Consider the following 26,608-nt stretch of genomic DNA (forward strand, 5'->3'; position numbering starts at 1 on the left):
GTCATCTGTTGATTTTGGTCAGTCAAGAAAGTACAAGTAAAATTTTATGTCTATCATACACATTTTAGAGACTATTTTCATCTACACAAGGCCACCATTATTAATTAATTTATTCTATTTTCAATAATTACTATGAAAGCTGAGTATTTTAAAATTCCTGAATTCAGAATCAAAGTTGTAATCTAATTATGCTTTGCTTTATATTTCTCCTTCTGAGATATCCCAAAACCACATTTAATTTCAAGTCTTCTATTTGCAATTTTAGAATCCATTGCATAAGATTTAATTAAACTATTTCTGGCTTTATTAAAATATCTAGCCATCAGCTTTCATATCTGGATTGAAATTAATGAAAATAATATAAAGGCTTACTGCCTACTTTACACTTGCCATATTATCCTGATAATGTAAATGGGCTGTAGACATTTGTTCAGGTTAACTTTCCCTGAAGTAGAAACATTTTCCAGGGGCCAAGAAGGTTTCTCAGGTTTGAAATCTGCCAAGAGTTGATAAATATGGCCCAAGGAAAAGCACTTGCAGAAACTCAGAATGTTCATTTATCATCCTTTCTAATGATTTCTATCCTTACCTTTGCTGTTGTCAAGTCTATCTTTCTAAAATGTCTGTTACTTATAAATTGTTTTCACTACCAATTGAAAAATTATAATTATGATACATAATTTAGGGTTAAACAGAACTAATGTGGAGTAACTAAGTAACGTATCCATTACCCTCTACAGTAATTAAGACATTTGAGGATGATAATATTAGTTTTCCCCCAGTCATTTTCAATTATACAACTTAATGCTATTTCTACAGTCATAAAACTGCAATAACTATCAACTATGTTCTTTGTGACTAACTAAAGCTTTGTGACAGTAAACAAATATCACTTGAAACTAAATGTAGAGTGTCTGCTTCAATATCATTATATTGATAAATAAAACCAAAATGTATTGACTCTCTCCAATCTTACTTGTGTGAGTGTCTGGGTGTGCAATGTCATTCTTCATTTTGCTTGTTTGTTATTCATGCCTAACACTTTTTGACTGTATCCCACCATTCACCATACATTAGACTTCAATAGTGCATGCTTTATTATGCATTGTTATATGTGGTCTTTTAAATAATGTAATTTTATTTTGTGAAATATTTTAATTTTGCATGATTGCAAGTTTGGCAATTTTTAAATGCATATGACTAAAGCTGCTGTACATGATTATGGGTTATGTGGCTACTAAGAAGAAATTTGGAAATACTATGTATATGCATTTATAAATATACAAAAAACAGAAAATGCTTCAATCATTAATGTAAAATGACTCAATATGATTTTAAAAAGTGGTCAATTTATGGTGAATTATCATGAGAGTCACATGAATGAGAAGACACACAAAACATTTTGGCAATGTTTTCCTGACAAGTGAAACTCAGGGGAATCCAGAGAATTCAGTAAAACATAAAAAGCATTAGATAGTAAACTGATGTATTGAAATGAAAGTTTTTTTAATTACTAAGTTACTTCAACTTAGTAATTACTTTAATTACTTCAACCCAAGAGCAGGCTGAATTCCTACGATAGCACATAAGCACTACACAAAACACCAATACTAAAACACTAAGTGAGCAATAAAAAGCGCAATATAAATATCTTGAAAGACTAATAAAAATGATAACCTTCCAACTGTGAAATGAAACATTGTTTTAACAGGAGAAAGCAGTCCTTTAATCATATTTTGGTCCAAGATTGAGATTAGGTTAGTAAAATCTCTATCTTACCTGAATCTTCAAAGTCACTGTTGTAGGCCTTCCATGTTTCTGTTATTCGAAGAAGATTCTCTTCCATGGCTTGAATGTCCATGGAGGGGCAGTTGCATTCTGGGAATTTTGGACCACAGTGGCACCAGCAGTCATTATCCTTGCAGATAAACTCCCCCTCTGAATTGCAAGCAATGTAGCTCAACGCTGCCTGTACAAAACGTTCCTGAAGATAGTCGGGAAGGAGAACTTGAAGCCCTTGAAAGACAAACGAAGTGTTCAAGTTTGTGGCTCCAAAAGTGTGGCAGCAGTTGCTTATAACACCGATTAGAGATAGTAAATCTTAGTATTTTTAAATGTGAATGTATTTCTATTTAAAAACTATCATTAGGAAAATCATCTGCCTATATAATTTCAACACATAAAGACTGTATGAATATGGAATCTCAAAATTTATGGAAATAATAAGTACTTTACACTTTTTTATAACAATCCTGTGGGTCTTTGATGTAATTAATTAAAACATTTGATTATGTTTTACAGAACTTACACTAAGCCTAAATATTTGAAGACACGTGCTCACTGTTTTCTACCTCTTGATTTCAATACTTTCATGTTTCTTTTAGACTACTATTATGCAAAAACAGAGACTAGTTGTGTATTACTAGTTGTCTTCTAAGAGATCAGCAAGGTTGATAGGGAACATCTCAACACAGGATACCAAGAATGTCCACCTTATATAATTCTATTGCTTAGAATCAAGCACAAAACTTCGAGGAAAGGAGCAGATGGGCTGACATAGTTGTTTCATAGTCTATTATTTTGCGGCGTGTAAGTCTTCCTTACTAATATATTTCATTACTTTTCTTAGTTTGGTAGTCACTCTCTCTCTTGGGAATTGCTATTTCAAATAAACTTTAAAGAAATATTTGAAATTTTTCCATTTAATATATTTTGAGAAAAAAATATAGTTTCAATTCCAACATTTCTTACTACAGAAGAAAGGTGCCTAGCACAATCGTCCTCAGAGAGCCATGATTGGCAAGCAAAGAGAGCAAATGCAGAGACCCACAGTCAAACAGTAGGTGGAGCCAGGGGAACCCTTGAGGAGACAGAGAAGGACAGCTTGTAGGATCCAGAAGGATCAAGGTCACCAAGAGAATGTGGGCTACAAAATCAACTAAGCAGGGCTTATCGGGGCTCACAGAGACTGAAGTGACAAACACGGACCATGTATGGGTTTGAGCTAGGTCAACTGCATGTGCAAAATGGTTGTGTAGCTTGGTGTTCCTGTGGAACTCCTAACAGTGAGGGTGGGCTGTCCCTGACTCTTGCCTGCTTTTGGGACACTTTTCCTCCCACTGAGTTTCCTTGTCCAGACTTGATGTGAAGGTTTCTGTCTGTTTTATAATAACTTGTTTTTGCAGTGTTCAGTTGATGTATCCGGGAAGCCTGCTCTTTTCTGAAGAGAAAAGGGGAATTAGTGGATCTGGAGGAGAGGGGATATGAGGGTGGACCAGTAGGAGTGGAGACAGCAGAAAGCCAGTTGGGATGTAATGTATGAAAGAATAATTAAAAACAAATCAAAACAAAGCACAAAGCAGTGAAATATTCTAACCAAGCCTCCCATGATGACACATGGTTGTCTCCCCTGCAACTGAGGTGCAGAAGCTGGAAGAAGGAAGATAATTAATGCTTGCTAGGTCATCCTAACTTACATATCAGGACAGATGCCATCCTGAGCTAGTTGGAATTTGGAAAGAAATTTGGAAAGAAAAAAAGGAAGGGAGGAATCAAAGAAGGAAGCAAAGAATGAAGAAAGAAAAGGATGGGGGAAAGGTAAAGGACAATGGTTACTAATTAAAAACATGTCCGCACAAAGTGTGCATACATGTGCACACACATTAGGACATATGTTTACCTACATAGATATAAATACATGTAGATAAACCCATATACACCACGAGTACATACATATAAAAAAGGGAAAAAGAAAAAGTAAAAGTTGATTAAAATAAATAATATATGGAAAATAGTGCCAACACTAAATAGATGTTCATTACTAAACTAAATTTGATAATATTTACATTTCTTTTGTAACAAAATCAATTCATTACTTCACCTATGGCTTCTATGTATGAGCCTGATTAATGACAATCATGCATTAATATTCATAACATTACATTGATAACTGTACCCATATCCTTGTATTTGTTTTAAAAAATACCATATATTTGCTAGTATGTGCACTCTATATATTTTCTTACTTAGAGTAGTATCTTAAATTTTTCAATTTAAATTTAAATATAAATATTTATTGGAAAGTTTATTTAAATTGTCATTGCTTGGTACACTGTGAATGTGAAAATGATTAGCATGATACTCTCTTATCATTGGCAGTATATTTAATAAAAATAAAATTATTGTGGTAATGTAATAGAGTACAAATTAATAACTATTGAGTGTTGATACATGTGATTTACCAGATATTAGTAATTGGGTCATTAATTTCATTAGCCTTATCAGAGCAACAAAACAGTTCACTAAAAACAGCATTTGGCCATTCATTTGACACATGAATAGCTTTCAACAAGATGAAGTAAATTCTTTCATGTCAAAGGATGATCATTGACAAAATCACAGATAAATCAATAAGAGATTTAAAATATTTCACATAGTGCTTTTTCAGTGTTCATGGGCTTATAACAAGGTTGATCAAGAAACATAAAGTTAGTGTCTGTTCATAGGCTTTCTATGTTAGAAAAAGCATATATAGCACATCGGAAGTTAAATGATATTTAATGACATAGAGTACTCTGGTGCTGTTTTTTTGGACAAGTGTATAGAGAAAAATGATGAGTTTTGGTACTATAAAACATATCAGATGGCAACAGCAACTATAAATTTGAAAAAAAGAAATACTACCTTGAAGTTGACATAGAAAATTCCCCTCCCAATATAGTTTTGAAAATATGATCTGAAAGATATGTGTCAGGTTCAAAGAGAGGAAAGTCATCAACATCCCTCCATCCCCGCAACACCTAAAAAGCACAGCAATGACTGGAATGGCAAGAAATCTAAAGACAGAGTAGAACCATTTAGCCACCTAGACTTAAGGCCTTCTTAATAAGAAAAAAAAAATTCATGCTTGCTACTATAAACCTACACAACTACCCATGACCTAATGGAGAATATTAGTTCTGGTTTCTTAAACCAACATAACTCCAACTACATTCTAAGTACCTATCCTTATGACCACAGATATTTCTAACTTTCATAACTCCTCAAAGAAACTTCTTTTTGTAGTGGATAGAAATGACTACAGAAATTCACAACTGGTTAAAATGAAGAGAACAATTGACCTGAGGTTCAATGGGAAATAGCAAGAGCAAGATGGTCAGGAAGTCTGCTGATACTGTATACTGTTTATGATAGGAAGCCTGAACATATAAAATCTCAACAATAAAGTTGCCAAAGCAAAACCAGAAAAGTATAACACTGCCTGGAATGCCAACATGGATGGAGAATGGAGAAAAACTCAAAAGACCCCTAGAGGAAGAGATATAATATCTGGATAATGAAAGAGAAAAAATGAGTCTTCAGCAGCAGGCAGCCACCTTATAGAAAGTCCCAAGCAGTTAGCCCTAAACATGTATACATAGAGGCAACATTGCATTAACCCAGCAGATTGTATTTATGTAGTTACAAACTTTTATAAATATATAACACTAATAATTATAGACAAGGGCAGTGAATTTCAGAAGAGTGATGTGGAGGAGAGATGCAGAAAAATTGCTTGCATATGGTACATGTAATGAAAATTTAAAATATGAAGGAACTAGAATATGAACATAAAAAATAAACGTGTATTATGACCTACATATGAAAGTGATGCAGAGTGCACATGCATTTCTGTATTTACACACATATTAATTCAATCCTTGAACTCAAGATCTATCCCATGATCCCTAAATATTATATTTTATTATTACATTTTTATTAATTACATTCACACTTCATTACTAAAACTGCTGGAAATGCAAATTTTACCAAGAAATTTAAATTGCACACCATAATGTGTTATCTACTTAATCATAATATATGTTATATTACATAATAATTATAATATAATAAATTTAGAATGAAAATCATTAAATTAAAATCTTTCTATATAATCTGTCATAAATCTACTCATAAGTAATTTGAGAGAATAAAGTTTATTGAAAATATTATGAATGATTTTCAAATCAATTGTAAACTCCTTGTTGAGATTCTTTTTGTTTTATGTAAATAATTTTACATAAACATCATTTCCTAGCCTTAAGTTGCTTTTGCTTATTCTTATGTGTTCACTTAGAGTCATCAATTTGATATGTGATACCTACATTAACTACACTATATTTCCTATTTCTTGTATGTCATATAAGTATGTGTGTGTGTACTTCAGTGTCACTGTGAACTGCACTTTGTGGGTGCTGGCAACTGTGCCAGGGTGCTCTGGAAGTGTAGCAAGAGTTTCTTGTTTTCTACCCCTAATGTGTGTTATTACTGACATGAAATTTTTAATATTTTTGAAGTAAGTTTACTTTAAATATGGATAAGAATTAGTAATTTTTTACATATGACATGATAGTTTTATTCTGAATTTTGTTGTTCCTTAACAGTGTTTTGGGTTTTTTTTTTCACTTATTTTGATGCTCTTGTTGTGGCTTCCTAACAAAATTCTGCATTAGGGAATTTTTTTTTAACAAGATCAAATGTGTGTATACAACATTTATGGAAAAAAATCCTTATTTTTGCTTCTTCAAATAATATTATCAGAATTCCAATGATGAAACATTTTCCATTTAAACTGCAAGTTCACTCCTCCTTAAAAACACAATGAAAACCAAAAATACTCTTATTTCTTATATCTATAATGATCATGAACATTTGTCTGTATCTATCTACTGAACCACCTACCTAAAGAATCATGGAAAGACAAAAGGACAAAAATGTGTCCTCTGGAAGGGATTTATTATCAGGCACAGGGTTTCTAATTTGCCACATTAGGAGAAGTGGTCTATTCAGGCTTTCAGCTGATGCACAAATAAAAAAGGGGGAAAAGTGGCAGGAAAAGTAATAGATAAATATGGTCACTGATAGAAAAAGGTTACTCTTCACCACGTTTTTTAAAATACTAGTATGATGTTAAAAGGGGGCTAGAAAGATGAGAGAAAGAAAAAATTGCACTGTTACTAAAAACTGACAAGAGGACAAATGACATTGGGATAAGGATTCTATAGAATAATTTCCTAAGGTGATTCTGGAAGTGAGTTATACTCTTGGTGTGCAAAAAAAATCAGTCAACAATGGGGGCTTGTTGAGCAGAAAAAAGTGAAAGAGAGAATGTGATTTTGTTGCTTATATTAACATATAAAGTAGTAAAATGTAAAGAAATGCTTATTTAGTTCATCATGTTTTTCAGTATAGGCATTTGACTTATTTTTTAAATTATGGTGCACATGCTTGCGTGTGTGTGTGTGTGTGTGTGTGTGTGTATTTGTGCCTGTAACTTTGTGTGTGTCAGAGAGCTGTGGATAAACAACACCAAAGAGTTGATCATTAGGTCCCCAGGAAACAAACTCCATTTTCAGGCTTGGAGTCAAGTGTCTCTACTCACTAACCACCTGATCAGTCCTGAGATTCTTTTTATATTGTGAAACTGTACAATGATTCACAGGTAATAAAATCAGCATTTTCTTACTAAATGCCTCTTGTATAGTACATTTTTATACATTTCTTATATTTTTGATCAAAGTTGATATAATAATGAGAAACCAAATCTCACTCTAAAAAGAAAAGCCTATGAGAATTAAATGGCATTTGCATCATCTTTTTTATTTTAAATAATAAAAATACTTCAATAACTTTAAACCTCAAATGAATGATAAATGTCATCAGATTTAATTATAAAAACAGTCTGCAACAGTTTATAATATTTGAAGTAAATGATATTTATTAAACATAGGATAGAGACTTTAAACAACCTACTCTGGATACATTTTATCTTCACATAAGCAGAACTGGAAAATAGGCTGAAATTTCTAAATGATTTCGTATGAAACCAAATGCATATCTGACTTACAAAGCTCTAAAATGAAGCTTATAAAGCTCTAGGAAAATGAAATGACTTGAAAGTGAACTTTGTACAGATAATTACCTGGTTTGAATGGTACAGCTCATCATTAGGGTCATGTCAGGCTACTTCAAAAATACTTATGTCATGGTGCAATTTTCCTATTTCATTTTTTATAAAATATTCATTTAATATTAATGGGTGTGTGTGTGTGTGTGTGAGAGAGAGAGAGAGAGAGAGAGTGTGTGTGTGTGAGTGTGTGTGTGTGTGTGAGTGTGTGTGTGTGTGTGTGTGTGTGTGTGTGTGTGTGTGTGTGTGTGTATGTATGTACACCATATGCATGAAGTAGCCCATCATAGTCAGAAGAAGGCATCAGATCCCCTGAAACTGGAGTCACAGGCAGTTATGAGCTGCTATGTGGATTCAAGAAGCAAGTCCTATTCTTTGACAGGAGCAGCAAGCTCACTTCACCACTAACTCATCTCTAGTCCCTTGCTCTTTCTCTTGCTTTTAAGAATGAAGGACTACAACACACTTGTGTCTTTTTTGTGAACACACATACACATACTTATTAATGATTTCAGCAAAATATCCTGCATTTATTCTCCTTCCAAAATTCTACTTAATAAGTTGACAAATCATGCACACAATCACAAAATCATTCTTAATTGGAATAATGAAAATTCATAAACTCTGCTATAATACCATCAGTAATTTACTTGCCAGAAAACTAAGATAGCATTGTCTGCTGTGTTAAGTTAAATTTAAATTGCCTAGCATGTTTTATAGTATGAATAAACAGGATTACAAATTGTACAAAATTCCATAAGTAAAAGGCATGGACTGTGCAAGCCTATATACATTTTCTCTTACTCTAACAGTGATTGCCATTTACAAGAAAAAAATACTCTCAAGATAAGCTTTAATTATTATTGTTATTTAATTTGTGAAGAAAAATTAGTGGATGTTTTATTAATTTTATCCATATCATCAAGACCATTTAAAATTGATACATTGAGCTTGTCAGTATCTTTTAGTATCATGTATACCATCTTTTTACTTTATTAAGATTTATAATTATTTTTAATCATATGCCAATGTGTCTATCTGTGTGTGGTGATGTGCACAAGATTGCATGTGCCACAAAAGAACAGAGATTTCAGAGCCTCTGGATCAATAGCTACAGAGGGTAAAGAGAGTCCATATTCAGGTGTAGGAACCTGACTCAGGTCATCTATAAAAGCACCACATTCATTTGGGCCACATCTGCATGGACCAATGACTTATTTTTCAGAAATATAAAGTAAAATACAACTGGATTGCATATATCTAGGTTCATGAATAAATAATAAAATTTTACCAACATACCTTGCAACTGAATTTTATTCTCAGGACTCTGAACCAGAACAGAGCTGACAGAATCTAAGTTGTCATAGTTACTGCAGCCAAGAGGACCCGTCCGTGTTTCTGTCACCTGATAAACAAAACATCAACTTAATTATGTAAATCAGACTTTTACGATGTTCGTTCTGTTGACTGTGTTGTTCTCACATAGTACTAAGCATCTGATGATTAATGTTCTGAAATTTCTGAGATGTAATAGACAACAAGAGGTACCACTAAGCACAAAGATGAGCACATGTCTCCAGCTGTTTTTCCTCCTTTTGAATCAGGCATAAATCTAACACATAGAAGGATCATTTAGAAAAAAAAAAAAGCATGTAACTAATACAATCACTAATTTTTCCAAAGAAATAACAGGGTCATATTCTTTAAAGCTGTTAGAAAAATGTGACTTACATAATAATTATTTCTGCTTTCAACTGTCAATAATTTCCTAAGCCACTATCTAAAAATTGACCATTAATTTTATTACATGAAATACAAACACATACACTTTTCTGAATGCAGCAACTTCTGAACTGTTTGCCTTCCATCTGCTCAGCAGGCAGGATGTGTCCCTGTTCAGTAATCACCTTAATTTGAAGACTTTACTTTTTGTTTGTGCCCCTCATACAATCAAGATTTTGAAAGTTCTCCTTTCTCTGTATTTGCTAATCTATTTTATTTATGCTCAAGTTTAACCTCTTGCAGAGGGTTATACTAAGAAGTCCTTGGTGTCCCTACATGAACTCTCTGGGTCTATGGATTGTAGCATAGTTATCCTTTATTTTACAGCTAATGTATTTATGAGTGAGTACATTCATGGATGGAGATGAAAGAGGAGGAGATAAGGGTAGAAAGGGGAAGTGGGGGAGGGGGACTGGGAAAGAAGGATGATGCGGGGGGGGGTGGTTGTAGCCAGAATGTAAAATAGATGAATAAAAAATATAAATAAAACAGAATCCAAAGTCTTAAAATTCAAAAAAAAGGTCCTTTGTTCTCAAGGCTTAGCTTTAGTATAGAATTGTGGAATTTCATATTGTGGATATACATTAGACAAAATCTATTATTGTATGTATAACTTTATCATTACCAAAACATAATTAACAGATCAGTGTTTAATTTACATGAGTTTGAATACTTTCTATTAAGATACAAGTTTAAATTATATCATATTGATGGATGCTGAATTCTATATGTCTTATTGGGTTTGGAATTAGAAATATTGTTTATGCATATTTATTTTTAATATAATAATAAAATGGATCAAATGAAATTTAAATCTCAATTTATTAAACCAATGTTTCCACACAGACCTTTACCCTGCCAAACACAAAATATATATCAGGATTACCTGAATCTTTTGACCATCACTTGAAATAGGAAAGTCTACCTTATGGATTTCTTTTATGTGGAAGATATTTGTTCTTGAACTGGAATTCTGGGAGTGGTTGTACATGTGTTTGTTGGTCTAGGGAGGGTAAATGCTATGTGAAGTTCAGCCTGGTAGATGGAGCTTCACTAGCTTTGAAAGATAAAGTTGAACCTGCTCAAAATTTTCTCTGTAGAGAACTTGCTATGTGAATATGATAAGCATGTATTTTATTCAGGCCCTGAGTTCTTACATGGATTTTCTTACAGTAACATATTATTTTCATGAAGCTAAAAAGGACAGAGAAAACTTTCAAAAGTCATAAATGTAATTTTCCACCTTTCCTTTCAATTCTCTCTGTACTCTCTCAATTATTTCACAGTTCTAGAATTTTACAGAGTACAAATCTCTAAGTCACAGAATTATTATAATTGTGTGAATAAATAATACAGACTTGTGTTTAATTAGATTAAATTCAATGGGTGGAGTTAATTAAACTGAAAATGAACTATCACTACTATTAAAACCATAGGATATAATAGATTAATTATTTAATACATACATATGTAGGTTAAGTAAAAATCTTATTTGAGATGACACATTTCCCCCAATAGCTATAGACTATTTTGAATAAAAACCAACAAGAAACTTGATAATCCCCTTGTGAATTATTGGTTAGGGTTGTACAAAAGATGCCAAAAATAATATAAGGTAGACAATTTCCCTTGGTTCCCACCTAGGCTATGAAGTTGAATCCCTATTGGTTAAGGTATTATGATTTTGAACATGCAGTCTTCAAAACCTAAGCTAGATCTGACCTGAGAGTCTCCTACTTGACAATTAGTATTCATGATAACAAAGGGATCCATGCAAGCTTCTAAGGAAATGGATCTGTGAAAATTCCTTCCTAGCTAGGATGTCTATGAATTAAAACTATGATATATCATGGCATTATACACCAAAGGACACAATACTGACATGAAAACCTTGGCCGTATCCAACAGCAGTATAATTGTACTTAATAATCAATCATCCTTCTCACTGAAAACTACCTGACCCTAAAAAATGAGGTCAAAAAAGTCACAGAATAACCTACAACTGTCATTTTTTCAAAGCAGTATAATTTCTAGCTACATTCTAAATATGTGTCCTTATAGCCACTGATAATGTAGGTTTCACACTTCAATCTCCTTGCAAAAAATAGATACCAATACAGAAAACATATTCTGTAGAAATTCAGAGAACAAGAAACTTTCCTGTGCACGAAAGTCTCAACTCATACATATATTTCAAAACTCCTTTTCCTAAGTCTCACATATCATAGAGGAAGAGGAGATGTAAAGATTTCAAAAGCAAGAGTAGCAAGATATCTGTTATGGGATTTTGTCTACTAGAAATGTCAGAGAAACTACACCCATGGATACTCATGAATAAGAATGCCTAAATCAGCTTTCCTGGATGGCATTCATATATATATATATATGGAAACATGGAAGGAGGGCCTATTAAAAGTGTGTAAAGACTAGTCTTTGAACTAAGGCAAGTAATGAATGCTGACAACAGGAGAAATAGTTTTCCCTAGGTAAAGACCACAGGTTATCCAATACCAAGTTATTAAACCTGAAATCATATACATGCCACTAACATTATATTGACTGAGCAGGTTGTTTTTATATATTTTCCAATGTACACATGTACATGAACACACACCTACACACCTATGTCTTCTAAGACTGACCCAATGCTCTTCTGTGTAGCATTATTTTGTTGTCAATATAGTTACATATGAACAAATATATATGGTTATTTTGGTAGTTAGAGGGTAATTGGACCCCATAAAATAAAAGGAAGTAGAATTATTACAAAGTGTCATTTTGTTGAAATATGTATGGCCTTTTTGGAGGACGTGTGTCACTGTGGGGCCGGCTTGAGGTCTCATATATGCTCAAGAAACATGGAGTGTCTCAGTTCACTGCCTGTTCAAGATGTAGAATTCTCAGCTCCTTATCCAACACCATGTCTGCCTTTATGCCAGCTTGTCCTGCCATGATGATAATGGAGTAAACATCTGAAACCATAAGTGCCCAATTAAATGTTTTCCTTTATAAGAGTTGCTGTGGTCATGATGTCTCCTCTCAGAAACAGAAATCCTGACTAAGACACTTATATTAATAATTTCAGATTGTGTTTTTCTTAGAACCTGTGTATATATGTGATAATAATAGAAAAATTACCAGTGCTACACAAATGCTGAATTTAAGGTTAAGGGAAAAATCTTTGCTAAATATCACATAGCAGAAAAGAATAACACCCAGAAAAACAAAAACAACAATGCAGCTAATGATACAATTGAGGAGTTTACATGAGTAAGATTATCTAGAGAAACATTCACATATACTTAGTGTAAATTATATGTGCTTTTGAAAATAATACAAAATGTTTAAGCATATGTTTTGTTTATGCATTTATTTTAAAGTATCACACTTTTTATCATCACTGATTTTTAGTAATAATATTTGAGTACAATTTCTATTTATTTATGTGTCATTTTTTTTGCAGTGGTGAACAGAGAATATAGGGTCTTTGGTACTATCACCGCATTCTGTTCCACTCAACTGCATTTAGATGTCTTTAATGTAATATAAACAATTTGGACATCATTTTGACAAATTGACTACTGCTTCTCAAAAATTCAATATAATGTATGATGAAATAAATCACTTATTTGAAATCAGCTTTTTCATATTATTTTTTAAACATGCCTCTTATGAAGCTTTTAATGTTTCTACAAATGTTACAAAGTAGTCAAAGGGAGCAATTTTTTGTGTCTTTTAAGTTGTGAAAAAAACACAAATGTGTCTCTTTCCCCTGACAGTGTCTTGTCATCTATGTACTACTTCTTGGTTACATGACTATAAGACATAGACAGTAGCAATATTATTCTTTGTTCAACCTGCCATTTTCAATAAAAACAGTAATAAATGTCTGTGTTGGAAATGCAAGCAACTAGATAAATGACTAGCCCAGAGGAACAACTGCTAATATTTTCCCCATTTTTGCTTGTTTACCGTCAGAGTTTTATTACACATGAAAATAGTTGAAACTGGAAAAAATTGCTGTTCATAACCATTGTTTGCTCATAGCATCAAGACATACACAGTCATTTTTCTTTCATAGATTTTTGATTTTTTATTATTTTATTTATCTTTACTGTGAAAATTTTGTCCATGTATATACAATGTGTTTAATAGTATCAAATCCCCATTCTTTACAGTTCTTCCCAGCCACCTTCCATCACATCACCCTCCAAAATTCATAACTTAATTTTTTGTTTGTTTTGTTTTGTTTTAATCCTGACTCTTATTACTGCTGCCCAGATACAATATGAGTAGGACTCATTCAGTGGGATCATCTTACCTAGAATCTCTACATAGTTATAATAGAACTTCACATAAAGGCATAATTGTGTTTCACAGTTAAATTTGGTTACACCAAAGTAGGTTTTGAGGAATTATATAAAACTCGCCTTGTGCAAATTAAACACTTGTCAATGGCTAAGAATCGAGTAACTTATTTGCAAGTGTTTCCCTAAGTCAAGATGTTGAAGAGGTCATGAATCTGAAAGAGAATCAGGGGCCACTTGGTAGGAGTTAGGTGGAGAGAAGGAGAGATAAAATGATCTAAACACAGTACTCGTGCATGAAATTCTCAAAAAAAAAAATAAATTTAAAAAATTATAATGGGGGACTTCGAGAGCCCATCCCACTTGAAGGGATGCACTCTGTCTCTGAACACATGGGGAGGGACCCAGGCCCAGCACAGGATGATTTGGTCGACTTGGTGGAGCCCCGGTTGGGGGCCCTACCCTGCCTGGGGAGTGGTGGGTGGATGGGGTGGGGGGTAGGTTGGAGGTGGGGGAGAAGGAATGGGGGTAAGGGGAGGGAGAGGGAGAGGGAGAGGGGAAGTACATGTGAAACAAGCCTGTTCCCTAACTTGAATTAATAATAATAAAAAGAGAGAAAAAATTATAAAATTGTTGACTTTTCTTGAAAAAATAGAAGCATAATTGATAATGCTGTAAAATAGTTGTTTTCCTAAAAATTCACAGAAAATGTCTTCATAAGTAGAAAAAAACCATAACCTAGATGTCGAGTATAAAGCAAACAAGAATATGACAAGACACAAGCAAAGATATTCATAACAAAGGCATCCTCAGTATGTAGAGCCTATTAGCAGGCAATTTAGAAAAAAAGTCACAATTGTTATCAATTATGATAAAATGTGGAAGTAAATTGAGAGCTTGACTACTATACCAAAATATTAAAGACAATGACAGAGACTAAGTAGGAACAGATCTTACAAATATAATGTCCCAGAAGTCCATTATGATAATGTTAAATCAAAATTAGGTGAATTAAAAAACAATCAATAATTAAATAAGGAAATACCATGCTTCATTGTTATCCACTTAAAGAATTAGTCAAAAGTAATTCAGTATCAGAGACCAGGATTGAGACAGTTTGAGTGTGTGGAGATGACAGTAAAGAGGTATGGAGTTTTATTAAATTTTGGGAGCTTCCAAAGTTTGGTATAAACAACAGTTGCTGAAAAGATTATAATTTGAACTCTACGTTCTGTATTTATGTTATGTACTAGCAACTAACTTGCGTAAGAGGTTAATATCAATTTCATTAATAAAATAAATTAATATATTTTCTTGATGCTTATATCAGGATAGGCACCAAGTCATATCCATCAGCAGCCACAGTTAGGGATTTATTTGTGTCTATTTATTCATTGTCTGTCAGCAATCTATGCCTCAAAGAGTTTAAGGACATTCGTTGCCGATCCAGAGGACCTAGGTTCAATTCACAGGACCCTATGACATCACACACTCATGTTCAACCTCAGCTACAAGGATCCAAGGCACACTTCTGACCTCTGAGAGACCATGTATTCATGTGGTGTACACACATGCAGGCAAAATACTCAGATATGTAAAATGAATAATTCTTATGAATGAATCAATCAATGAATTGATAATAAATTAGATGAATAAAACCAGGGTCTAAAGAGATGGCTGAGCAGTTAAGAGTCCTTCCTGCTTTTGCAGAGGATCTGTGTTCAGTTCCCAGCACTCACATGTTGGAACTCAGTCGTCTGTAACTCCAGATCGGTGGAGTCTCATAATATCTTCTGGTCTCCAGAGCCTCTTTCTTTCATGCACATGGTACATGTGAACACATGTAACTACACACACATAAAATAATGAATAAAAAATAAAAAACTTAAAAACAGTAGGTCCAATTAAAATAGCTCATCTGAAAATATACTGTAACTATTTTTAGGCTTGGAAATATTACTGTTCGAAAACTGCAAACATATGTGTTATAATTCGTTTATCTAATGTGAATTAAAATACTCACATTTATCTATATATGTGTGTACATATATATGTATATATATATTCATGGTTTCTATACATTTTCTCTAATTAGAAAAAAATCATTCTAACTAATAAGCCCACCTATAAACAACAATATAAAGAAACATGAAATATGAGAAAAATATTAATTATATTTTATTCTATATAATAACTTTCCAGAGTTAGAAAGATTTTGGTTGAAACAATTAAATATGGATAATATTAATAATAGAGTTCTTTTCATCCATGTAGCTAATGCTCAAAGTGCAAATCAGAATAATTGTTTGTAAAACATCCCAGGAACCCTTTAACTAAAAATTTTTTGAGAATAAAGTTGTGTAAAATATCATTAAGAGCAATATTTATCAGGACTAGAAAATAAATTGTGAAATAAATATGCAAATAATGAGGGATTAAAACATTAAAGCCAATTTATATTTGAATTAGAAACAAGATTGTTTTACATGACAATATCAGTTCCCACTTCCTCCCATCCTCCCTTACCACCCAGCCCCAACTAAAACCTTGCCTATCACATATCCTTTCTATTCCCCAGGGAGGGTGAGGCCTTGCATAGGGGGTCTTCAGAGTCTATCATATCCTTTGGGATAGGGCCTAGGTCCACCCCCCATGTGTCTTGGCTCAGGGAGTATTCCTCTATGTGGAATGTGCTCCCAAAGTCCATACCTATGCTAGGGAAAAGCACTGAACTACTACAGGAGGTCCCATCGATTTCGGAGGTCTCCTCACTGAAACCCATGTTCCTGGGGTCTGGATCAATCCCATGCTGGTATCCCAGCTATCAGTCTGGGGACCAAGAGTTCCCCATTGATCAAGTCAGCCGTTTCTGTGTGTTTCACAAGCCTGGTTTGGACCCCTTTGCCCATCACTCGTTCTTCTCTGCAACAAGATTCGATCCAGTTCAATTCAGTGATTAGTTGTGGGTGTCTGCTTCTACTTCCACCAGCTGCTGGATGAAGTCAAGCAATTTTTTGTATCCTATCTTTTTACAACAAACATGACTATTCTTTATTAACAACAATCAAAAAATTACAATGCAAGCAACATATGTCTTGTGTGTTTAACTTTCATCTTCCTATTAATAACTGTATTGTACCTGGAATACAATAAGAGTTCATTATCATAGCATTAATCAGTACATAAATACATTTGTTTTTCTTAGATCTCTTATTACAAAGAAATAGTAAATGAAATCTTTATTGCAAAGGAATACTTAATATACTGCACTTTTGAAGAATTTCTTGGAGAAAAATATCAATGAGAAAACATAAATTAAAGCTATATGTGAGTTTAAAACACCAATCATTTTTGCTACCCATTATATGTTACTAATATTATCAGATTTACAAAATGATATGGAAACACTTAAACTGTTGTTATCAAAGGAAAAAAGTGACCATATTATTTATTCAACTGAATGTGTAGCTTTAGGATTTTTCCAGCTTGAGTGAAATATGAATACTTAGCTTAAAGTTATCTCTTCTATTTTCCCTGCCATTAATTATCTCAATATTTATTAAGAATTTAATATCAGACAGTGTAGAACTAGTTCTTTATTTCACTATTTACACACATTACTTTTAACCATTAAATGAATTTTCAGACATTGCCATTATAAAGTACTTGAAAATGTTCTTATTGTATTGACTTTTCTTTAGGATCAAAAAATTGTCAGTTTTAAAATTGTTTTTTTTTAGCATATTAATTCTGGAATGAGTAAACTCATATGTCACATACTTCCAAATAAAATTCTTGAGTACAGAAAATCAATACATTTTTAAATCTTCAAGCAATAATGAGCACTATGCTTAGTGTATATGCATAATTAATAAATATAATGATTTAAAATATAGTTGACATTGTCAATGTCTTATTGAATCTATTCAACTTATTTAGCAGCAGTTCAAAATAGTTTATGATATGTAATCAATGCCCATATTAGCAACATTTTCTTTTTTTTTCTTTTTGGTTTTTCAAGACAGGGTTTTTCTGTGTAGCTTTGGAGCCTACTCTGGCACTCGCTCTGGAGACCAGGCTGGCCTGGAACTCACAGAGATCCTCCTGCCTCTGCCTCCCGAGTGCTAGGATTAAAGATGTGCGCCCCAAGCCTGGCTCAACATTTTCTTATGAAAAGCACAGTTGTCAGTCAGACACAAGTTTATTATGGAATATGTGGTATTATTAAATTTCATTTCTATGCAAATAGCTTCTTGCAGAGAATTGTTTATCATAATTCTATTCCCTATAATGTCAATGGATTAAAATACATGTAGATGTTGCATTAATTCATTTATATGGAATCATTATTGTTTTACTTTACTTTCATTTATGTATTGTTAAAGTTACATATATATTGTATGTCTGTGTGAGGTGGCATACATGTGTGAGTACTGATAACTTTGTAGTCTTCAAGACAGCATCAGATTCCCTGGAGCGGGTAGTGCGCCCCAGGTGCACTCCTGTCTTCTGCAAGAGCAATACATGATCTCATTGCAGAGACATCTCTCCAGCCACATCCAGTCACTTCAGAAATCCCTTGAGATATTTTGTGTGTGGAGCTTGAACACTTGAAAGAAGAGATTAAGAAAACATTTTAGCGAGCCATGCATGATGCCACATATCTTTCACCCATGCATCTGGGATGCAGAGGAAGATTGATCTCTGACTTGAAGATTCACCTGGACTACATAGGTTGTGGAGGTCAGCCAAGGCTACAAACTGAGACCCTGCCTCAAGAAGATACTAAAAATGACATTAATATGAATATTCATTAAATATATACAAAACAGAGACTACCAGCATAGGTTATAAAAGTATGAAAATAAAAACAATGTGCAGCAAAACAGGTGGAGGTAAGGAAAAGAGTTAAAGTTTTAGAAGATTGTCACAAAACCTAGGGCACAGATTTATTTGGGAATACAGCAGAAGAACACAATTACTTTAAAGTGATTTCTTCTTGTTCTTGGCTCTATGAGTCCACACACAACTACAATGATTGGCCTACTTTTACACACCCTACAAATTATCATCTATAAAAGTAACATTGAGGCTTCCCACCTACAAATAGCCACATGCCAACCTATTGACAGAGACTGAGTGCACTCTTTGAGCACACATTTAAAAAATAAAATGACACAGCAGGCTGGAAATAAAGAAGTTTTTAGGGGATCTTAAAGTGTCTATTAATGTGGTCTATTAATAAGGTGAACTAAACACAATTGTGTCAGAGCCAGGTTGCCTAATAAACCCAGGATATCTTTGTGCTTAGACCATGGTTTCCATGGAACTCAAATGTGTAGCACTTGTTGGGCCATGGAGCAGCAAACCTGTGGCTCACTCCTACATGTGCTATTTTTTATTGTCTTTTAAATAACACAGATCTTAAATTGCAGAATTTAGAGAAATTAGAGAAAAAAATAATCCTTCCTTGGGTTCCTAACTACCAGGATATACGTTCAAAAGGCTTAGGATGTGTTTGTGTTAGTGGCTAAAACTGACACGGTTATTTAAGTGTAAGTTTGTACTTCATTATGCAAGATCAAAAGGCATGTTGTTTTACACTGTGATTGTATTAAACTGCAGCTATATAGAAGTCATCTGATGTCTTCAATATTAATATCAAAGAGAAATAAAATCTCCCTCTAAACGGGCATGTACAGAGATCACAGACAGACTGCTAAGTGCACAACAGGGCTGGACATGCTATTTGAATATAGTAAGATTATTATGCAAGATCCACAGTTGGCAGTGTTGTTGTAAAGACTCAATACCTTTTCTCTTGTACTAAATAAATTAAATCATAGAAAAATGGATCCAGTATTATGAGGCAACAATTCGCTGCACATATTTTACAAATGAAACCAAAGTGAAAAATAGATTATTGGATGATTTTTGCTTGTTCTTTGGATTATAATCTCTTTCATTTTTAGTTTGTTCATGTTTATTTATTCATTTGTGTGTGCGTGTGTGTGTATGTGTGAGTGTGTGTGTGCGTGTGTGTGCGTGCGTGCGTGCGTGCGTGCGTGCGTGCGTGCGTGTGTGTGTGTGTGTGTGTGTGTCAGAATACAAGTGGTTGGAGCCAGCTCTCTTCTTGTACAATGTGTATTCTGAGGATAGAACTAAGGCCATTAGTCTTGACACTAAGTGCCTTGACCCACAGTGCCCTCTCACTTGCCCCAAATTTCAAGTTTTCGTTTTATTAAAACTGAACACAAACTTCAAAATTGATAGCAAGTAGTAGTTCTAAATGAAACTTCAGAATACAAAAATCACATCTTTATGAAATATACGCCATTTTAACCATTATGAGTAATAGCATCATCAGTTTCCTTTTAAATGAAGATAATGAATTTGCTGCTATCTGAAAGACTAAATTCATTGTAGCTAAATCTTCCAATGAGAAGGTTTAGAAAATAATTCAGCCCTGAAAATAGTGATCTCTGGAAAAGAACATTCTTAGAGTACTCTTGGTGGGCTTTCTTGTTCTTTTCCCAAATTCCTTCTATGATCTGAAACTTAAAATCCCCTGTCCTGTCAGATGGAATAAAGAAGAAGAGAGCCTAGTAGAGACTTTGATCTACAACTAGCACATCTCAACAAGACCAGAATGAAACTCTTGTAGCATCCAAACAGGAGATGCTATATTGAGACACCATTCTCTGAAGAGGAGAAGCATCCTCCTTAACCCCCACTGTCTATCACAGGGTAGCAGTGAAAATAAACTCATGCTCCTGAAGCTATGTATTAGACTCTGAATTCCCTATTTTGCTTTCTTTGACAGAGTATCTAAAAATACTCATGAGTAAATGTCAAAAGCTGACATGAAGCTCCTATCACGGCATTAGAGGACAGTGGCAGCCGAATCAAGGTCACTGACAGACCATCATGGCTTGGAGCTCACAAAAAGAACACCCTGGCCAATCTGTCACTGTCAGAATGCCAGCAATGGTCTCACAAGTTTTGCAGCATATTAGGACTACGAAGATAGATACCCGATTATAAATAAGTGTTTTTGTGTGTTTCTCACCTTTAATGAAACACTTCATTATTATCCTTTTTTTATTTTTCTTTGGTTTAGAGAAGAAATACACTATATTAAAGAACTCTATCCGAATGTCTTCTATTTTACTTTTTTAAAAAGCCTTAACATAAAAGTTTGTATTACCCCTTTGAAATCACATATTTAATATTATCATTCTGAAATATTTATTAAAGCTGTTCTTATTGCTTGTTCTTATTGAAGTACTGCTGTATCTCTTACTTCTTAACAGCATATCCCTAGCTTCTGACTTTGATTTTCTCTTCATAATAGGACAAATAATGCCTGTGTGTAGACTGGCTGAACTTTGATACTGAGACTGTCATATCCATCCATTTATCACCCAATTAAATGAGCGCCCAAGAGAACTGATGAGCACAGTGTAGCAAAGCTATGGACTTGAACATCATTAGCAAGACAGAAGTGAATTTCTTGTTGCAACTAGCCATTACAGTATAGCTCTGTCATTTCTTTTTTTATTTGATCAAAATTGGCTTCACTCACAGAAGGTGAGAGGAAATTCTAACTCCTTTGGCACTGATTATCACTAAAAGTAAGCACTGAGGTGACTTCATAAGAACACAAATAAATTATATGGAAAAGGGGAAGCATATGAGCCACATGAATAGTATATGCATTATTGAAATGTCAAGACACATAAATAATAAAAGTACTGGTCAAATTTCGTTATGGCATTTGATCAAATCTTTTATTGCTACCCTTACACCATAGGTTTTTATTTTAAATTTTACTTGAGGAATATAATTCACATTTTTACATTTAAAATTTGATAAAACCATGATAAAAGATAATATAAACAATTTTTCATTTCAACATAAGTTTATCTAGTCTCGGAGGAAAAAAGTGTAATGAATCCACAGTTAACTCTCACACATCTTTCTCTTATTCCTAATGCTTTCCCCTTCTTTCTATCCTTTATGTTATCTTGCTGAGTACTTAGTTCCTCTGTACTCATGTAGTATATCTCATATTGTTGGTAAGTTTTATTGAGAAATAAGGGCAATCAGCTTGCAATAAAAACAAAGCATCGTGAAACAAAAAAGCTCATGGTTGTAACGGTCTACCTCTATGAACTTGGATTCCACACTGGTCTTAATTGTGCCATCTGGAGCTATTTAACCCTTCCAAATATCAAAATGCAGCAAAATAATTAAGGACATAAATATTATTAAATAGTCTTCATTTCAAGTTTTTGGTATTTCTTTTTCAATTATATGATTACAGGACAAATTTCTATGTATGGAAATTTTGCTAAAATGCATAGGGAAACTTTTGATGAATGTGAATCATATGGCTATTTTCCATGCTGTGAAGTGGATGAAAGGCCAGAGCTGTTATTTTGACAGAATACTTTAAAGTGTAATTCAAACCATCTTAGGGCTTTTTCTCCTACTTTCCATAGAGGTAATTTCCAGTGTTATAGAAACTTTTATTGAGACAACAAAAGGAGATCAAGGGGATACAAATCGGAAAGGAAGAAGTCAAAATTTTATTATTTACAGATGATATGATAGTCTACATAAGTGACCTAAAAAACTCTACCAGGGAACTCCTACAGCTGATAAACACCTTCAGCAAAGTGGCAGGATAAAAGACTAAATAAAAAAGTATCTCTACTATATAAAGATAATAAATGTGCTGAGAAAGTAATCAGAGAAACATCAAACTGTACAATTGCCACAAACAACATAAAATGCCTTGGGGAAACAATAACCAAACAAGTGAAAGACCTGTATCATAAGAAGAAATTAAAGAAGATACCAGAAAATGGAAGGATCTCCCATGTTCTTGGATAGTTAGGATCAGCATAGTAAAAAGGGCAATCTTGCCAAAAGCATTCTAAAGATTCAATGCAATCCCCATCAAAATCTCAACACAATTCTTCACAGACCTTGAAGGAATAATTCTCAACTTTATATGGAAAAACAAAAGACCCAGGATAGCCAAAACAACCCTGTACAATAAAGGAACTTCTGGAGGCAGCACCATCCCTGACTTCAAGCTCTATTATAGAGCTATAGTCCTGAAAAAGGCTTGTTATTAGCACAAATATAGACAGGTAGACCAAAGGAATTGAGTTGAAAACTCTGATATTAACCCACATACCTACGAACATCTGATTTTGACAAAGAAGCTAAAGTTATACAATGGAATAAAGAAAGAATCTTCAACAAATTGTGCTGCCTAACTGGATGCTGACATGTAGAATACTGCAGATGGAACCATGTCTATCGCCATGCAAAAATTTAAGTTGAAATGGATCAAATACCTCAAAATAAATACAGCCACACTGAACATATTAGAAGAGAAAGTGGGAAATACCCGTGAACGAATTGGTACAGGAAACCATTTCCAAAACATTATACCAGTAGCACAGACACTGAGATCTGCAATTAATAAATGGACTTCTTGAAACTGAGAAGCTTCTGTACAGCAAAGGGCACAGTCAGCAAGACAAAATGGCAGCCACATAATGGGAAAAGATATTCATCAACCTCACATCCGACAGAGGGCTGATCTCCAAAATTTACGAAGAACTCAAGAAGCTAGTTTCCAAAACAACAATTGATCTAATTAAAAAGTGGGGTACAGAACTAAATAGACAATTCTCAATAGAGGGATCTAAAACGGCTGAAAGACACATAAGAAAGTGTTCAACATCCTTAGCCATCAGGGAAATGCAAATCAAAATAACTATGAGATACCATCTTACTCCTGCCAGAATGGCTAAAATCAAAAATGTCAATGATAGTTCATGCTGGAGAGGATGTGGAGAAAGGGGAACAGTCCTCCACTGCTCTTAGGAGTGCCAACTTATACAGCCACTTTGGAAATCAGTATGGCGACTCCTCAGGAAAAAGGGAATCAGTCTACCACAAGATCCAGCAATTCCACTCTTAGGCATATACCCAAAAGAAGCACATTCATACAACAAGGACATCTGTTCAACAATGTTCGGAACTCTGCATGTGCCAATATTCACTCAGCCATTTGTAAGGGGCTTCCTACTCCAGTTTCACATTCCTTTCTGTTAAAATGTTAGACTTATAGAAGATAGTTTTTTCAGCATTCTGCCTATAATTTTTGGTTATTTAATTTGGGAGGTCTCATGTTTATCTCACCAGATGAACAGAATTCATCAGTCTCAAATTTCACTAATAACTCTATTTTAAAGTTTCCTGGTTTCTTTAAGAGATAAATGAACTCATTTATATTTTAGATTACATAGATAGGCAAGGCATTTGATCTAATATATTATGAGTTTTATTTACTTTCTTCTTTTCTTGTCCATTTTCCCATAGTTTATCGATTTATTTAAAATACTATTCATTTTCCCTGGCACCACATACAAATTCAATCTCTCTTTGAAATGTTTAATTCCACTTCATTTGTATACACAAAACTCTTTACATTTAGGAATAAATTATTTTTAAATGTATGTTTGTATTTCATATATATATATATGTATATATGTAGTATATATATTTACATACACACATATATGCTACACACATACATATACATATATACAGATCTGAGTTTATTGATAAGTTGCAGTAACTTTTATTCTAATGTTGTAGTTATTCTTGGTTGTTTATTTCTTTATAGCAAAAGTTCATATTTTCAGGTGATCAATGTCTTCAATTTAGCTTCTGCAGTCTATCCTAGTCTCCATGTTTTTATCTCCTTTCCTTTCTTCCTGATGGCTTGAGGTGGATGCTAAACTCATATTCCTTGAGTAATAGTTCTATTTCAGTTCATTTACTATGCCCACTATTTCGACCTGCATGTGCTAAAAAGTGAACAGTACTTTTGAAGCACACTGTGAATTTTCTAGTTATTTTCTCGGCTCATTCTCCTATTCAAGTTGCCTATACTATTATTTTATCATTTGAACTCAAGCTCTAATGAGAGAATATTAGAACATGTCATTTGCAGAACTCACAAAAACAGTATAGTATACTGAAGGGAATTTTGCTTTAAGGTTTAAAATTGCAGATACCTGAGAGTCCTTCTTCCCTCTCTTGGACAAAAATCCATCAGTGTCCTTGCAGTCATTCTAATTTTGTCTCATTGCCTTTTACTGTGCAGATATCTGGCTCTTCTATAAATATCTCACACAGAGAAATGGTGGCATGTACATTTATAAACATGAATACCCCCACAGAATTCAGCATATCATCATTGTGTATTAACATTCCCTAGAAAAGCATTAACTGATCAATTGGTAAATCTTCAGACCAGTTTAACATCAAATAGGGAGCTATAAATTTAATTATTTATAGTAATTACAAAATCACATGTGTACATATTTTGTTTTAAAAATAAATATTAGTAAGTTATATGATTCACTATTGTATTATATTTTTAAAATAGAAACTATAAGGTAGCATAGATTTCAAAATGAATGACTTAATTTTTGTTATGTCACTAAGAAAATGAAAGTTTTTATTATTTAAATTATAATTGCACACATTACTTTTGAAAGGGAATGACTGGATAATTTCTGGCTCCTGTGTAAATCCTAATTTTCTCTAGGTATGATTGTATCTCAGACGAGGTTTCAAACCAAAGGTTTAGAACCAAAGGTGAACATGGTTGAGAGAGAACAAAATTGCTTTAGTCATTTTTGAGTTGTGTGAAGGTGAATGTACATTTTTCATACACCAAACGAAAGCAGGCTCCAACAGTTCCTACTGACGTAAGTCACAAATGACTAATGCTATATATTTTAAACCTGACAGAATTATTATAGTTCTCAGGGAAACCTCTAAATTTAAAAGAAAATATCATTTTAAGGAAGTCAAAATTTTCCATTTATGACTCACAAAATTGTAACAGAAGTCTATAGTTTCAAAGCAAAAGAAATACAATTAAGGTTCAATTAAGTTTCTGTCTAAATTAGAAAAAGCTACAGTGCATATCAAGTAGAGAAGCTCTGAAGGGGGAAAGGGTTAGGAAGCTAATAGGCTTTAATATGTACAGGGAATTTAACCTCAGCCTCTCATACTCCACCCAGAGAGAAAAAAAATAGTTCTTTGCAATATGAAGTCCATGAACATCACATCATTTACTGAGATGCAGTTAAGTACAAAATGAAAATATTATTAATTGGGAAAATAAATTTTTATAGACGTTGTTAAACGTGGTAGGATTTCTTTAAAACTGAAAATAAACTTGTTCAAATCTTAAGCTAAACAAATGACGTGTCTAATGTTCAGAATGATAAAGAGGAAAGTACAATGTCCTTTGTTACCTTCATATTTGTGGCAATAGCATATTTATTTTATATTTTATTTTTGTCATGTTTATTTCTATATTCACTTGTACTTGAGTTTTCTGAATTGCTTTGTGAGTTACGGACTTCTTATGCATATTCTGATAATGTGATATGCCTACTCAATCAGTGAGGCAATGGTTCCACAGGAATCTGGTGCAGTACATCACTTAATAATAGAGACAATGCACAGA

General features: G+C 33.5%; 1 protein-coding gene across 1 annotated transcript in view; it reads right to left on the reverse strand.

Annotated features, from left to right (window-relative positions):
- Positions 1 to 26,608, reverse strand: part of Brinp3 (BMP/retinoic acid inducible neural specific 3) — a 191,532-nt gene that overhangs the window by 109,588 nt on the left and 55,336 nt on the right. The window contains exons 4-5 of the mRNA XM_027417417.2: positions 9,245 to 9,350; positions 1,780 to 2,016 (exon numbers count right to left, since the gene is read on the reverse strand). Coding sequence (XP_027273218.1) covers positions 1,780 to 2,016; positions 9,245 to 9,350 — 343 coding nt within the window. The remainder of the gene's footprint in view (positions 1 to 1,779; positions 2,017 to 9,244; positions 9,351 to 26,608) is intronic.

This window comes from Cricetulus griseus, chromosome 5 (genome assembly GCF_003668045.3).
Source record: "Cricetulus griseus strain 17A/GY chromosome 5, alternate assembly CriGri-PICRH-1.0, whole genome shotgun sequence".
Classification (NCBI taxonomy): Eukaryota; Metazoa; Chordata; class Mammalia; order Rodentia; family Cricetidae; genus Cricetulus; species Cricetulus griseus.